We start from the raw sequence: 18,200 nt of genomic DNA, 5'->3' as shown, positions 1-18,200 counted from the left end.
AAGAAAACAATCAGAAGAACATGAATGAATATTTGCAAACACAGCATGATTCATAATGAATTTGTTTCTGGTAAGCCCTTCAGATTCCATCACAGATTAATTTACTAAATTTGGAAATTTGAAGTAATAAATCTCCTTCCCATATGTCCTTCAATATTGATCACTGGACTGTCCTTTACTATATATAATCATTTATCATTAAACCACAAGGAAAGGGAGCACAATGTTTAAGGCAGGCCAAATCTCCCAACCTGGGTGTTATACACATTCAGACTTGATCCAGCCAGAAACTACATTTCAGAGACAGCTGCTATAGTGCAGCTGAGGGACCTTGCACCTTTACTGTCAGGAACTCAGAGCAGGGCCATTTCAACAAGGGGGAAATCCTGCCATTATGCTGCTCCCCAGACTGCTGTGGGCATTCATGGCTCTCCTCTGCTTAGCTACACATAATTGCAAACCAGGGCCTTGGCTGCCTGTCAGCACTCAGAGGTGAAATGGGACAGAGGAGTAGATGTCTCAACTAAACATACACTCTCACCCCTGCGTCACTCATGAATGAGTTATTTTGACCTTAAAGTCAAAGGACTAGCACTGTTTTAGAGACCTTGTCTGTACTTCCTTTTCTACTTGTCTATTTGCCTTTGGTTCTTTTATTTTAATTCTCCCGTTAAAACAATGAAACCAAATGGAAGATTGACAGCTACATTCCACAAGAACGTGTAACAGTATACAAAACGTCAGTTACCAACTTCTGTGGCATTGACATGTACTGAGCGTTTACAGCCTGTAGATAACATGTTTTGTAGGAGTGCATTATAGCATTGTGTCACAGAAAGATCTGGCGTGCTTATCTTCACTTTATTTTACAAAGAAAAAAATAATCAGCTCCTCACAAGTGAGACAGAACACTTTGGACCAATGGGATAGAAAATGTGACATCAAGACAAGCATAGGACACACGATCTACTAAGTACAGTTCTACCTGGGGAGGCAACAGGACTGAAGATCCGGAATATCCTGATCTTCCTCAAAGTCTAATAAATAAGACTCAATGTCAGGTTTCAAAAGAATATATTATTGCTGTTATAATTTCATGAAAACATAAAAAACTGAATAGATTCTGAAAACCTGAGGGGCTGATTTTTTAACATTTCATGTTAAAGTAAATTTATTTAGTGAAAACTCTAAATAGAGCCCTAGAACCCGGTTAAAAAACAGAGATACATTAATTATTTTGGATAATATTGCCTTTCACCAAGAAAGCTGAAAATCTGTGAGTTTTAAAAGAACTCCACTGATTCAGAATGGAGAAAAGTAAAGAGAGGCTAAATGAATGACCAGTAAGTAGATTACAAGAAGGGTGCATACCCTATACTAAATTCTATTTTAAATGGGCCGGCAAAATTATTCTGCTGAATAATTATCAACACGTGTCAACCTGTTTAATCTGTAGTTCCCCTTAGCTCAAAACTTTAATACTAATTTTTCTATGCTCCTTTTCGGATACTGCCTAACAATTACCGTGGGAAGAAAAGTAGACATAGTTTTGTGGTGAGCCAGACTTTTTCCCCATCTGTGCACTGACCACGTGGTCTATGAACATAACACCCTACTTCCTGTTTGGAGGAGTGACACAGGAACCCAGGTACTATGTATATGTGCTGCGAGGCCCTCAAAGACACTGAACTCTCAGCTTGAGGCAGAACTGAAAACATATGTGCAGGGGAATTCTTGCCACATGGTGCTCTCCAGCCTGCCCTGGGTATTCCTGGCCTTCATCTTCTCTGGTAGGGATGGTTCCAAATATAGGTACAAATGTTCAGGTTGAAAGGACTGCACACAGGCACATGGTACTTCACATGGACTTGGGGAGGAAAGGAGGATTGGAGAAAAGAAAGCTTATCATGATTTCAATTTGGTTTTTCTTTGGGTCCTAAATTAGTCTAATTCCTACATTATTTTGTTCACTACTTCAGCTCTGTTTTCTGATTTTTTCCCACAGGATTTGGTGCGGCCCAGAAAGTTACTCAAGTCCAGCCAGCCATATCCAGTCAGCTAGGGGAGGCGGTCACCTTGAGCTGTCAGTATGAAACAAGCTGGAGCTGGTACGTTATTGTTTGGTATAAGCAGCTTCCCAGTGGAGAGATGACTTTCCTTATTCATCAGATTTCTTCTGACCAAAATGCAAAGAATGGCCGCTATTCTGTAAACTTTCAGGAAAGACATAAATTCATCAGCCTCACCATTTCAGCCTTACTGGTGGAAGATTCTGCAAACTACTTCTGTGCTCTCTGGGACCTCACAGTGCTTGAAGTAATAGGAAAAGCCAAACAAAAACCCCAGAGCTCAATAAGAGAGAGCCCCCTTGCTGCGGGAGCCCCACTGAAAGGCACACCTGCAGATGCCAGACAAGAAATGGTAGTCCTGTGGTTGCTTAATCTGTGGTCTGGATCAGGAGATTTAATTCTAAATAAAATCTCCTGCTATCTCACTTGGGAACAGATGTCCAGAGTAACTTTCTACTAATACATACTCAGTCTTGAATTTTTGACTTTAAGTCCATCACACAGAACATGTGTAAAATTCTCTAATGTTGAAAATTTGCTCCATGATAATTTAAAGTGGCAGTTCCACCTAAAGACACTCACATCACAAACCTGGGTCTAGTTATCTGAAATGGTCATGAAAATCATTTCCTTAGTCCTTTCTCCTTAGACTTTGTGTCAGGGTACAATCAGAGAAGCAAATTACAAGTGATCTAGAATAAGAGGCTCACTGTAGAGAATAGCACTCAGGCAATAGCTAGAGCTGGTGGAGGGGTCTATACAAAGCTGTTATCTTTGCATCTGGTGTTGAGCCTGAATTCACTGTTAGAGTGTCATTTGGGAAGGAAAGTTGGATGTGGACAAAAGCATGGACAGACTGTGACATGTACGGATACTAGAACCCATGAGGACAATGGTACCCACAAAGACACACTAAAACTTGTCTGTCTCTCACCTCCTTCAGTCTCACAATGGTGGGTGACCTCAAGGAGAAGTGGGTGTCATTTACCCTCATGCTACACGCATACTTGGTCCAAGACAAAGAGAAGATGAGGAGGAGATCAGGTGGGCGGTAGAGGAGTTGTGAGTCAACAATAAGATGAGCTAGTTCATCAGCAGCCACATGTGTGAGTTGCCCAGTTCCTGGAGCCCTGCACCAACCAGCAGAGCATAAAAAATGTGGCTACTTCATGACAACTACCTTCTAAACCTTGCGCAAGTCTTTTTTGTGGCCAACCCTAACCCAGAACAATACAGGGAAGCAAATTCTGGGACACAGATATCCAGATAGTTGAGACACTACAAAGCTACTACAGTACCCTCTATGTCAACTGTCACCCATCTATACCTCTTTTAACAAGACAACTTTCAAATAAACACAACAGCAAAACTATGCTTCCTGTTAATAAGATGCAGTTATTCCCCATTCAACCAAAACCAAGCTAACTCTCTCCCGAAGAGAGTACACCAAGTTAATTTATCCATTTTGGGGTGGTGTTCTTTCCTCTTATACCTCATTCACACTGTCCCATTGAATCCTGAATCTTAACCACTGAGATACAATGAGATATGAGATAAACTTATACTTGCACATCATATGTTACCACAGGCAGACAAGTAGGGGAGAGATTTAAAAATGGTTAATGTATACATAACCATATTCATATCAAAATGAAAAAGAAATTGTCATAAGTATTATAGTTCCTGTTTCTGCAAATGACCACATGATTGTAGGTGGTATTTATAACTACCATTTCCATTACCCATTCCATAACCTATTTGCTCATAGCAAGTACCTTCACTCACTGTACTACTTGACTTCCTAAAAAACAAGTTTCTTATTCAGGAGCAATGCTATGTGGAAAACCATAAAGATGAATAAGGAATTCTGCAAGTCCACCACTGTGGTTTTGGCAGAAATTTGCAAGGCATTGAAGGCAAATCCACTTAAATATTTAAGTGGAAATAATCTTGCCAATACCCAGGGAAAATCGATATATTGTATTCTGGGAAATATTAAGAATGATGCCTGATTTCACATCAGAAGTCACCAAGTGAAAACATTTTTGAAGTGTTAAAACAAATAAATAAAACTTTGAAACTGGCTTCTTATGAACATGAAAGCATATTTTAAAATTGTCTTTGTTAAAAATCACTGCTAGTAGGGGGGAAAGTCAAGGCACAGAATGGTAAACTGTATTTGCAATGCATATTTCTGATAAAGACTCAAATGCAATATATATTAAAAGCTCATGTAAATCAATAAGAAAAGAGTTAATAAGAATGGCAAAATCTTGGAGATCCAATTCAGAAATATTATATCCAATAGCTAATAAATATACAAAGATTATCATTATTCATCAGGGAATATTATTATTATTCATTAGGGAAATGAAAATAAAACCTCATCTGTGTCCTTTTAGCATCCTGAGTGAATCAGTATGGCTAGGAGAATAGGACCTAAGAAGAGAGGGAAAAATAATGATTGTCTCCAGGAAAATAAGTGCTTAAGTAAATTTCTTAGAAGCTCCCATCATTGAACTGATGTGGAGAAAACAACAAGCAGTAACAGAACACAGACCCGGACATTGAAGGAAAGGAAAGTTTTACTAGAAAAAAGAAAGTTGGTACTTATTGGGCTTACTATATGTCAGGCACTGTAGGATGCATCTCAGATTCATTATTTAATTCAAATATCATAAACCCTATGAGACAGATTTTATTGTTCCAATTTGTTTAATTTTTCAGAAATAAGACATAACTTTCCTAACTGTGAATATCATCTCTAACTTTTATTGCCAGCCAGAGTGTAGCATTTATGGGGCTCCTAAAGAGCAAGGTTTAAACTATGGAGAAGCACTTGGCCCCAGCACAGGGTGGCTGGATGTCTCAGTGATGGTGACATTACTGGTTTAAACAGGAACCTAAAGGGAACTAGGAAAGAAGATGCCAAACCTAGGCACAAATTGCCCCAGGATCAATAGATGAGGAAATCATCCGCTAATCAGTTAACAGCGCTGAATGCTTTAGCAAGTTCCTTATGCAATAGTGTGCTGGGAAGAATAAGGGGCCTCAGGGAAAGATATTATTCCTTAAACACTCCAAGCATGTTTCTATATCAAGACCTGTGCTCCTTGCCTTTGTCCTCTCTATTGTGATGTTATGCCCCCAAATATCTACATGGTGCACCTCTGAATTCCTTCATGTCTTTACTCAAATGTCACCCCTTTGGGAATCTTTTATCTCTTTAATCTTTCTATTTTCCTTCCTTGAGAATCAGGCTCTAGCACACTGCATGCAGCAAGAAAGAAAGCTGAAGCACTGCCACCTGGTGTCCTGCTCAAATATTTTGTGATGCCTACACTGGCCTCGCTGCTGCCCTCTAGTGACATTGGGTAAAATTGTGGTGAAGCCTAGTCACAACAGAAGCTGCCATTGCTGAACCAGTCAGTAAACTTCCCAATGCAGAAATCAGGAGAGAGAGGATTCAGGAGAACTGGCTGGTTGTTTTCTTTTGCTAGCCAGATGTGAAAGTGATTGATTTGAAATGACATATACAACACATGAGATGATTTTGCCTGTGGAGTTATAGGCTACCTTGGAAAGAAAGCTCAGAATTGTTGTGCAAGTTTGGGGTTTCTTGTCTGGTAAGTATAACTGTGTCTACTGCTCTGTCCTTTCTTGTAGTATAGCAATATCCTGAGAAGTGGGAGCAAGAGTCAATAATGGGAAAAAATAAACAATTGTAGCCAATACTGGGTGGTACACTCATTTCATATTATAATATGCCCACCCAATTTCTCAATATGACACCTTAATGAATTGACTTCTCATTAACAGTAAGAACATGATAGACCATGGATACTTACGATAACACATGAAATCTGCCAGGTAACCTGCTACATATATCTCAAAAAAATATTGAAATTTATCTTGGGCTAGATTCCTCTGCAATTTCAGATTCCGTCTCCCAACATGCCCCCCCAACCCCACCCCCACCCCAACCCCCCACCCCCCCGCAAGATTCTGCACATTGCCTGCAGCTGGTTGAGTGCCTAAGCTAGGGAAGGTATTGTGTTGGGTGATTTGAATGTGTGTTCTCACTTAATGCTTACTGGAACCCTTCAAGGTTGGGTCCATCCTACTTTAGGGAGACAGTGTAGCAAAGTGCTTGAGACCAAAGACTTGGGTTGTATTTCTAGATCTACCACTCGGTAGCTGAGTGATCTTCGGAAAATGACTTAATAATTTTTATGCTTCCATTTCCTCATATCTACCATGTGGATATTGACAGAATCTACCATGCAGGGTTCTTATGAGAAGTGAATGAGATGATGAATGCCAGTGCTGAGCCCAGCACCCCCAGAAAGATACTGGCTACTTGCAGAAAAGGGAATTGAACATGAGAGAGGTTCGATACCTTGTCTGGTGTTACAGAATAAGTGTCGGAGTGGAGCCCTCTCTCCATACCCTGTCTAGAGCAGATGCCTTCCCTCACCCCAAGAGCAACTCTCTATCTCAATACAATATTGTATTTTTTTAAGTGCTAATCACTATCTATAATTATCTTTCTTTAAAAATTCATTTATTCAATTCTTCCTCCTCCTACCGCACTGTAGGCCTTTTATATCCTTTCACTACAGAATCCTCTATGAGTGAACAATACTTAGTGCAGGAGGCTCAACTTATATATGTGTGTGTGTGTGTGTGTGTGTGTGTGTGTGTGTGTATATAAAATAAATGTACAAAAGATAAAATTATTTCTAGAGTCCATGCTATTCAAACACTGATATAAAAGCTTAAACTGGACTAATCTTTGTGAGTTTATCTAGAACTGTCAATATGTATATCCTGCAAGTCACTTCATCTAAGATTTAATTTATGCAATATATCTAGTGATCAATTGGCTTCTCCTCGATTTCAGGTAAGGTGGGTTGCTGTAGATTACAGGATTCTACCTTACTAGCTGCATGAATGTCAAGGCTGTTGGAGGTATGCCTGTCTTGTTCTGGATACATACCTTCCAATATCCAGGTGAATTTTTTAATGGATCAGTATTTTCATCAGAAATACGCTTCACAGCAAGTAGGCTTTATGATGGTGTGGTCATACCCACACTATCCTATTCATCAAGTGGTCTGATCTGGAGGAAAAAAAAAAAGGAACTTTACTTGTACTAGTTTCTGTTTGTCTAGCAGTCCATCCCTAACCTCAGCCTTTGCACTTCTAAATTGGGAGACATTAATGAGGTTTTTCACGATTTCCTTTATTAACCACAGTGGCATCTCTTTTCTTGGGAAGGAAAGTCAGAGGTTAGCCATTGAGATATCTTCTAATCCTGTTCCACTTTCCAGAACACTATTTGAGTGTGTGGAAGGTACTGTTCCCTGAGTTTAGTACCTTCCCCATGCTCTTTCCTTTATTTATTTCAGTTGTTCACTGGAAAGAAGGTTATATAGTCAATTTACACTGCCAATTTTCCGGAAGTACATTTAGATTCTGAACAATCTTAATTACTGCTATCTTGTACTGTTAAATTTCCCCTGGATGTCTTTTTTTTTTTTTTCCAGCTGTTTTTTAAGCTCACAGGGAACAGAGAGTATTGCTTTCATAATTTTCAGATCTCTTAAGGACATTCTGGGCACAAGATGACTGTTTAAACTAATATGCGTATGTTCAATCAAACTAGCATTATTCCTGGACTGTGACACGGGCAAGATAGAACATAATTCTTCTTTACTTTTAAACAACGCTATTTGAGGTAAAATTGACATTCCACAAAATTCATCCATTTTGAATGTACAGTTCAGTGATTTTTGGTAAATTAGCTGACTTATGAAACCATTACAATAATCTAGGTTTAAACACTTTTATCACCACAAAAAGCTCCTTTATGCTCAATTATAGTTAATCCCTGTTCCGATACCTGGCCACAGGCAACCAGTGATCTACTTTATATCTCCATAGGTTCCTTTTCTGAACATTTCATGTAAATGGAGTCATTCAGTACATTTAAGTTGTTCCATTTTTTGGCTAGTAGAAAGAAACCCAAAAAGCAGACTCCTGTTATTTTTAGAACGTATCTTCTCTACCATTTAAAACATTTACTGAGTATCACAAATGTAAGTGGCGTGGCAGATTCCAAACACCATGGACCCCTTACCAGATAGATATGTGTTCTAGTTATTACCAGGTGTTTGACCTGGAGTGAATTCCTCAATCTCTTTCAGCTTTAGTTTTCCTGTTGGTAAATTGGGAATGATAGTAATTCTATTGTGTGATTTCTGTATTCGAACAATGTACATAAAGCAATAGATAATTTAGCACATGGTATGTGTGCACATTTATAATATGAGGATTTTGTTGAAAGTTCATATAAAAGATTCCTAACCAAAGTGTTTTTCCTGCCACAAATTGCCATCCCAATCTCTCTCAAGTTGAATGATGGCAGTGCACGATGGGGCAGCCCACTTCTGAATGGTTGTCAGCTCTCTTTGTGCTGTGGACTCATGGGGGATGTCCTCACTGTTTGTGAAGCTGGTCTCAAGAAAGCAGTGTTTGAGCCCTCCTTTTGAGTGACAGGAAACTGAGTCTAGGTCAGAAATTGTTGGTGTGTTTCCAGGCCTTGTATGGGGTGTTGTCTCTGATTGGCTGGGCAACCAGATGCAGAATCCTATTTTCTGAAGAACAATATTCCTCTGCTGAGGATACTTGGGCAGGATAAATGGAGAGGAATCCTTTGCCAGCTCCATTGTTAATCCTGTGACTTCATCTTGGCCTTAAGTCCAGGGGCTGCTGAAGACATTCTGAACAGTATGTGGCAGTGATGGAGAAGGAGGGGGATGTAGTCACGTAACTCTAGGTTCTATCTGGGAACGTGTGAAGACAATGAATCCTGTGTAGAGAGATCAGTGTATGTCCGACCCTGTCTTTCTGAACAGAAATGAGCAGCATATTGAGTGTGGAACAGATTTCTCCATCTCTGCATGTTCAGGAAGGAGGGAGCACCAATTTCACCTGCAGTTTCCCTTCCAGCTCTTCTTATGCTTTACACTGGTATAGATGGAAGCTGGAAAAAGCCCTAAGGACCTGTTTTAATGACTGTAAATGAGGATGAAAAGGAGGAAGGATAAGTAAGAATCACTCTGAATACTAAGGAGGGTTTCAGCTGCCTGTACATCAAGGATCCCAGGCTGAAGACTCAGCCACGTCTCTCTGTGCCTGCACACAGTGCCCTTCAGCCTCTGCAGCCCAAGCCTGCGCCTGGTGCTGCTCTGGTACCAGCACTGAGAAAGAGCCATGTGTGAGGTGGAAACGGCAAATTCAATGAATTACAGTCTTTGCTATAACCAGGGGGAAATGCAATGATAGATAAACAAGCGTTCCAGTCACTGTATCTCCGTCAACTAACGGGACTGTCATTACACATCACTCACCTCCATTCCCACCAGTATATTGGCCATATCATTGAATCAGATTCCTAGCCTCCTCTTTTGCCATGATTCCAAGTGAACTAGATAGTTTCTCAAACCTTTCTAAAATAATCTGATTAAAGTAGGGTAATATTCACCACTCGTTGCTACATCCTACTTCATTGAAGGCATGTTCTTCAACACAAAAAGAACAAAGAAGAGAAATGGGAAAAGCAAATAATTTTTTATTGATTTCTCCTAGGTTTTCACAAAAAACTTTCTTAAAGATTTTAAAGAGAATATACCTTCTCTTCCGTAAGGGAGTTAACATCCGAGTGCCCTATAAGCTCACTCTCATGTAGCTCATTTCCAAGACTATTAGAGTGTATTATGTGTTGACTATTCATGCTCTCTCACCCTTACTGTGCTAATCTTTAGCTGGAGTATATTTTCTATACTTGGCCTCACTGTGGACTTTGGACACGGCAATGTGACCAGCTTGACCAATGGAATGTGAGTGGATAGGAAGTATGTTATATCATAGCTAAACCTAAATATGTTCACATGGCATGTCTTCTTTTGTTTCTTCCCTGCACTTACCAGGTAGTGGTTGTCCTTTCAGCTTTTATCCATAATGTGAAGAAGACACAAGGTCCAGACTGAAATGATAACTCATAGTAGCAGAACGGAATCGTCCTTTTTCCAGGAGCAGAGCCTCAGAGTGCTGGGACTGCAGTTGACCCACAACTAACATACCATGGACAACTCAGTAAACTTTGTTCTTGTGAGCCACTGACATTGTGAGGTTGTTTGTACCGAGCATTACCCTAGTGAAAGTTGATTGATATATGAAGTCATATCAATTCTGTCTTCTAAATATTTCTCACATTCAACCACCTCTTTTTTTTTTTTTTTGTGGTATGCGGGCCTCTCGCTGTTGTGGCCTCTCTCGTTGGGGAGCACAGGCTCCGGACGCGCAGGCTCAGCGGCCATGGCTCACGGGCCCGGCCGTTCCGCGTCATCTGCCTGGACCGGGGCACGAACCCGTGTCCCCTGCATCGGCAGGCGGACTCTCAACCACTGTGCCACCAGGGAAGCCCCAACCACCTCTTTTTACTTGCCTTGTTACTATCCTGGTCCAGGTGCTCATAACCTCTCACTGAGGTGGTTGGAATAACTTCTTAAATGTATCCCCTATCCATGAGCTCTTACTTCCCAAATCTATCCCTGAAGTTATCATTCTAAAATACACATCAGATTAGATTGCTGTTCTATTTCAGGACCTTCTATGGCTCCCCATGACCCTAAAGTAAAAGCCAAGGTTTATGTGGCCATCTACAGTAGTACTTCCAGTAAGTGTTCATCTTCCTCCCCAGTATTACACCAAGATTTCTGAACATCAGCCATATCAAATGAACTCACTCTCATATTTTCTTCTTATAAATATTATTTCTTTCTCAAGTTGGCAAATTCCTATTCAATCTTCAGGACCCAGTAAATGTCACATTTACTTTTGAAAAGATTTTCCAGGTTACATAAATTATATTTATTTGCCCTCTCCCTCTTTTAGTGTTCTGTGCACAGTTTTGTAAGACCACATATCTACTATGCTAAGAATATTTTTTGGTTTTAACTCTTCACTAGTCCAAATTCCTCAAGGATAGGGGCCCATACATATTATTCTTTAATCCCAGCTGTTATTATTGTCCCTGACTTATAAGAACCATTCAGTAGATCTGCCTACAGCTTGACCACAGTTTACTTTTGACAAGTGCACTGATTAATGAGAGCTGGTTTGTGAAGCTGGTTTATATGAGTGGGTTGGAAACCTTCCACTACGGGAACACTTGAAGATACTTCTACTTCATTATATCCCTCAAGCCAACACATGGCTATGTTTCCCACTCTTACACCTGGTTCTTACTTAAACCATCATCCCAGGAGGACAATGTGCCCCCATCTAAGCATATGTATCAACACAGCCATACAGCCGTTTGTCTCCATATAGTCGTGGTTTTTAACATCAATTGTAAATGAAATGGTGCGTGAAAATTCTGTATGTTTTCATAACATACCATTTCCATACTTTACGATATCTCCTTTGACTCTCTTCGCTCTTAGTACAGCTTACCCAGGACCTTTTGATGAGTCATGGTAGATGACCGTAAAGACAACTCATATCATTAAATGAATCTTCCTCAACTTTCTGCTTTCCACATGAAACATTCCTGCTTTTACACATATAATTCACTTTCCCTCCCCTAATAATAAAAAAGATCTCTCTCTTCCTTTTAAATAGTGCGCCTCTGTCCAAACGCTTCACCCACTCCATTCACTTTGACTTCTCTGGCACCTCAGCCCACTGAGCGTCCAAACTCTATGGTCTGGTTCTTCAGTACTTTCTTGCTACTGATTTCTTCCCATCATTTAAAATATTCAAGCATGCTCCTCTGAAAAAATATTTAATATTCCTCCAAACTCATACATGCCTCTCCTGTAACCAATCTATTTTTTCTCAGAAATACCAATGATCTCTTTATTATTAAATCCAAAAGGTATTTTTTACCTCCTTCATCTAGACAAGTGTTTCTCAAATTCTAATGTGCGCAGGAATTTTATTAAAATGCAGATTCTGACTCAGGAAGTCTGGGTAGGGCCTGAGCTTCTGCATTCAGAATAGCTCCCTGGTGATGCAGATGCTACTCACCTGCAGACCACATTCAGAGCAGCCACTTTCTGTAGTGCTTGCCACTCCTTTCGGAGACTTTTGTGTTCCTGGCAGGAAGGAGGTGAGGAAGGTTCACAAAAATTGTGAACTGCTCTTTCTTTCTCTATCTGACCAATAGAGGGGGCTGCTGTGTAAACTGGAAATGGTTTTTCTATATAAGATCAGAATAATCGCACAAAAACCTTCCTTCCCTACAGTTTAAAGAGATATTCTGACACCACTTTTTGAACAATGACATGTAAAGCATCTCAGACGCCAGAGGCAGGCAGTCTTGTTAAGACAGCCTCTCTCCCAACACACCTTACAACGTCCATCAGATGAAGAAATCTAAATGCTGTGTCATTCCTTCTCAACCTCACAGCAACCTGGGTTCAAGTCCACCAGTCATTAGACTTTTGTTTGTGGAGAATCTCCCAGAAAGGAGTTCACTGCCTCCTCACTGCTCCACCATGACCTTGGTGTTCACCTTGATGCTTGAGGTGCTCCTGTTCCTGAGTGAGTACTGTTCCATTTTACTCTCTTGTCCACACATGGAACATTGCTTTGGACTGACTTTGAATAGAGACTTTTTGTTCTGGCTGAGTTCATTGATTCAGCATTGATGTTTCAGGAGGAGCCGGAGCCCAGTCGGTGACCCAGCCTGACGGCCACATCACTGTCTCTGAAGGAGCCCGTCTGGAGCTGAGGTGCAACTACTCATCTTCTTCTTCGCCCTCTCTCTTCTGGTACGTGCAGTACCCCAATCAAGGACTCCAGCTTCTCCTGAAGTACATATCTGGAAACAGCCTTGTCTCAGGTATCAAAGGTTTTGAGGCTGAATTTAGGGGGAGTGAGAAGTCCTTCCACCTGAGGAAAACATCAGCCCATTGGAAAGACTCGGCCAAGTACTTCTGTGCTCTGAGTGACACAGTGACTAAGACTACAGTGGGAGCTGAACACAAATCTCCTGAGACTGAGTAGCTTAAAAGACTCAGGGTCTCAGCCTATGTTATTTTCAGGAGGTTGGCATGTTCTGTGAAGGCAAACAGTACGGAGAATACAGAATCCTGAAAGTGTTTGGTTCTCGTGGGCATCTTAGATTTCTTTTCTCTTTCTTTTTTCTTTTGCAAAGGAAAGACTATTGTTTTCTTAATTTCAGTGCTCTCAGTGATCTTGAGGCTGGTGGGTGGTTTCTTGTCAGTGACACCTGAGAAGGCTGTGCCTATACTGTACTGTTTTGTTCAGAGTAAGTTTTTATGTCATAAAAAGAAAACCCAATCTTAATATTCTTTTTCAAAATATAGTTGACAATTCCAAGGTATTTGTTCTCACTTACTTAGTTTGGTTCAAACAAATGGGATTCTGTTTGGAATCACATTGGAAACTGACATTTTAGGATATTATGTTTTCCTACCCAAGAATATTATAAGCCTCTTCATTTATTCAGGTCTTGTTTTAGTCCTTTAAAAGTAAATTTTGCTTGCTTGTTTCCAGAAAAGTTGGAAAAAATGAAATGAATCACTGAATAAGTGGAGAGTTGATGTCTAGTATTCTGTGTCTGTTCCTCTCTCTGAACAGGGAAGAGAGCCCACAGAAAGTGGAGCAGCATCCCCAGTCCACAAGTGCCAGGAGGGAGAGGTTTCTATTTTTAACACAGCCACACACGCAGCAAGAGTGAGAGTTCCAACCATTAAGAAGAACATATCTCTGTGCAGGTCATAGGCTCAGACTCCACCTTCTGCTCTGTAATCATGGGGACCCCGCCCACGTTCAGTCTGTTCACAACCCCACAGAAGGAGGCACTCACTTTCACACAAAATGATGTTTCTCAGAATTCATACCTGAAGTTGTTCCGTTTCCTCCTTTCTGCACACTTCGTTAGGCAATATAAAAATATTTTACGAATGATGCTTGTACACAAAGAGCTTACTACCTAACAGTCATAGGAATATCTCTCTCATTAGACTTAAGCTTTATGAAGATATCAATTTTTTTTTTACCAATAAGCATTCACTGAACAATGGTTGAAAGAATGAATGGCTGATAATATTTATACCCATATATACAGGCAAATTTATAGCCAATGGTTAGAATTTGTATGGAAACTAATTTCAGCTCCCTGTAAGGAAAAATGAACAATTAGAGGCTTTTCAAAACAAAACAGACTGCTTTGAGGTGTAAAATATTCCTCACTACAGGACCTAGTCAAAGAAGAGTGGAACGTCCATTTTTCCAGTGATTTGCAGAAACGATTACAAAACAATATGATTTTGCACCAAACTAAGAATTTTAAGTTTTAAATGAGGGAAAATACCGTGAAAGAACTGAACAACCAAAAAGCTTGTAAAATTCACCACAGATTAAAAAAAAAAAATCACTTCCAAATTCATGGAAATTGGATTTTGAATTTTTACTTGACGCATGTGTAGGAATTTAAGTGAGGGAAATGGTAGGAGAACACATTCCAAGCAGGGTAAACTTATTAAGAGCAAAGATCAAGAAACAATAAGCAAGAAGAGTTTAGGAAATTAAAAGTTTTTAATATTACTGAAAGGGACAGTTTTTATTGGATGGTACTGTGAGATAATATGAAATGTTAGCTTGAGGCAGTAGTTCATCCAAGGGGGCCACACACAGCTCAGAACTGGGTTTCTTTCCAGATAAAAATACAACATGTCATGAGATTACCTGTCTTTAGCATAAGCAACATTAAGGAATATCTTGAAATTGTTTTTTAGAATGAGCTATTAATCTAAATTTAAACTGGTAGATAATATCAAAGTTTTACTTTTACAAGCACACTTCTAAATGTATAGAAAAACTGCATTTCCATAATGATTGATTCAATAAACAAATAAATTTCGTTTTCCCTGAGCAATTCTACCACCAACTAATCGCCATATTGCAGGAAAGGAAAAATCTAAACACTTTCCCAATGTGTTGCAGTTTTATGATCACTTTGCAGCATGAGTTTTGTTTAGATGTAGGGGGAGACTAATAGCTTCTCTGCATTCATTAACCTCCCGTAAAGGACAAACTTTTAAATCAAATAATACAGACCAAACAAATAAAAATAACTACATTCTGCTTTGCTTTGTACTTTGTTCTCTTCATCTGGCTGCAAAAACCCTTGCATGATTTTACTGAAAATAACTCCTGAATTCATGTGAGATTTTGCCCTCCTCAGTACTTGTACTGGTATAGTTTAGATATGTTCCCATCTACTTCCCTGCTCTTCAGGGTACTGAGTTGCCATAAGGATAAGCCAGGCAGATAGTCCTTCAACATTAAGGCTAATTTCTAACTTACCCCCACTGTGCCTTTTATCATCACAAACATGTTTGTTGTCTAATTTGGCTCACTCTTAGAAGAGCATGGTTTGATGTACTTAAAAAAGGATATTCCTTCAGGCAGCAATATACTAAATTTTTAGGGGTCTTATAGCTCCATTTTTCTATTAAATGGTGCAGGGTTGAGAACCAAGTAAGCACATAAAAAATAGACAACAACACTGTAGTAAAACTAAAATTGTTATTCCACCGTTTGGTGATTTAGTTTATATCCACATCATTCAGAAAGAGAGAGACTTTCTTCAAAAGTAGAAACTGAGAAGAGTGAGGAAGAGAAATTATTTTATTGAATAAAAGACTTTCTGTAACACTCAGTGATGGATGAAGTGAGAGATGTGGAAACTTCCAGTCAAAGTTTGTACATTTTATTTTCATCAAATGTCTATGATCCATTCCAGAAAAGCAACCCATAGATTTAGAATAGTCCCACTCACCATTGTTTCAACAAGGAAAAGTTTTCTTGGTGCTGAATGTTGGGTAATGCTATACACTATATATAACTGAATGTTGGGTAATGCTATATTTAGGGTCTTGAATGGTGGAATAGACCAAGAACAATTTAAGAGAAAGGGAGGGTAAATAAGAATAGACTATGGACAGAGAAGATTTGTCCAAAAGAGACTATTCAAGATTTGCTTTAATGTATCATTAACACTGAAATTTGAAAGTTATTAGAATAGGTTCACAGACTCTCAGAACTAGAAACCATTGTAGAAAAGAGGGTAAGCACAAAGATGCAAGCCATGAACACATCTGCTTTGCAGACATATTCATTTAAGTGGATATCTGTGGTTTTCCAGTTTTTTTTCTACACGGTAGAGCTGCCATATCATTGTGAGCTGTGGAAGTTAATCACTGGACCATTTTAGGGAACATCATTCACACCTTAGCCTAAAATATAGAGAAAGACAATGCAGAGATATGAAGAAAGACAGATCTGAGAGCATCATCAGAGCCTATATATCCAGCTCTGCCTGGAACGGCAAAAGTCAAAATACTCTCATTGGGAACAAGCCAGCATGAGTTGAGATTCTGTCATTTACAACAAATAGATCCATAATTAATACAGAAGAAGGTGGGGGGGAGCCTTTTGGTTTTGTACTATTTTATGAGCTGAATTTATGGTGCTGAGAAGCATTTTTCAGTCAAAATAACTAGAGTTATGTAGATACAGATCATCACTGGTCTACCTTCATTATAGTAAATATGAACCAGGTTAATCCTATGTATGTTTTATGAATTTCTGATGGGAAAAAATTAGAAAAATACTGAAAACATCCACAACTCTGCCACATAGACAAGCACTCATTATTTTTACTTTTTTCTATCTTTTTCACAATTTTGCACGTTGGTACATCATATTATAGAGACAATTTTATGTCCTTTTTATTAACACTCACTTTTGTCATTAAAAATACCTTGTATTCATACTTTGAATTGATTATTCTACTATTCTACACCATAGATATACCACACTTAACTTTATAATTTTCCTGTTTCGGGATATCTTGGTTATTTATTTCCAGTTTTTCATCATTTTAAATAGCATTATGGTATACGCCTTTAAATAAAAATTTGAATTTGAATTTCTCATCATTTTATTAGAACAGCATCCTAGAACTGGAATTAGTGGTTCAGTGGGTAAAAACAGGTTATAGTCTTTTTGCTCCTTGTGTCTCGCGAAAGGGGAGTTAGTGTTTAGTGCGGACAGAGTTTCAGTTTAGGAAGGTGAAAAATTCCGCAGATGGATGATGGTGGGAGCTGCACAACGATGTGAATGTACTTAGTGCCACTGAACTGTACAGTTAAATACGGTTAAAATAGTGTGTTTTATATTATGTGACTTCTACCACAATAAAAAACATTTCCAGAAAGTATTCTCAATGTATCATCTCTACTCCCTAACACCTTTCTTACTTGAACCCACTACAGTCAGATTTTCATCCCTACCATTCCGTTGAAATCACTCTTGCTGAGGTCACCAGTGAGTTTTAAATTTTATTTATTTATTTATTTATGGCTGTGTTGGGTCTTCGTTTCTGTGCGAGGGCTTTCTCTGGTTGTAGCAAGTGGGGGCCACTCTTCATCGCAGTGCGTGGGCCTCTCACTATCGTGGCCTCTCTTGTTGCGGAGCACAGGCTCCAGACGCGCAGGCTCAGTAGTTGTGGCTCACGGGCCTAGTTGCTCTGCGGCATGTGGGATCCTCCCAGACCAGGGCTCGAACCCGTGTCCCCTGCATTGGCAGGCGGATTCTCTACCACTGCGCCACCAGGGAAGCCCACCAGTGAGTTTTATATCCACTAATCCAATGATGCATTACCATTCCTTATCTTATTGAGTGTCTCCGAAGAATGTGGCATTATGGCTACTCTCTCCCTGAAACACCATCTTTGCCTGGATTCTGGAATTCCACATTCTCCTGGTTTGCCTTATTCCTTGCAAACCGCTCCTGCTCAGTCTCCTTTTCCTACATCTTCCTCCTCTTGCTGGTATCTACATGTTGTGTTTTCTCAGAGCTCAGTCCTCAAACATTTATTCTCTTCAAATGATCTTGGAGGGGTTCAGGACATGCCACCCCAAAACAGGCCACTAGTATAAAAGCACTTAAGCCTAGCCACTTTGGGTCTTCATTTTTCTATGAGGACCCCTATGTACATGTAAAAATTATTAAATAAAATCTCTA

General features: G+C 39.5%; 1 pseudogene and 1 gene segment (V, D, J or C); both read left to right on the top strand.

Annotated features, from left to right (window-relative positions):
- Window positions 1–1,696: 1,696 nt before the first annotated feature.
- On the top strand, window positions 1,697–2,529 carry LOC132528140 (T cell receptor delta variable 1-like). The segment is given in 2 exon segments: window positions 1,697–1,790; window positions 2,006–2,529. Coding segments are annotated over 2 exon segments (573 nt in total).
- Window positions 2,530–12,637: 10,108 nt separating this feature from the next.
- Window positions 12,638–13,148, top strand: LOC132528130 (T cell receptor alpha variable 8-3-like; annotated as a pseudogene).
- Window positions 13,149–18,200: the final 5,052 nt, after the last annotated feature.

This window comes from Lagenorhynchus albirostris, chromosome 1, assembly GCF_949774975.1.
Source record: "Lagenorhynchus albirostris chromosome 1, mLagAlb1.1, whole genome shotgun sequence".
Taxonomy (NCBI): Eukaryota; Metazoa; Chordata; class Mammalia; order Artiodactyla; family Delphinidae; genus Lagenorhynchus; species Lagenorhynchus albirostris.
Note: the sequence above shows the minus strand (reverse complement) of the source record. Positions and strands in the feature narration are given on the sequence as shown.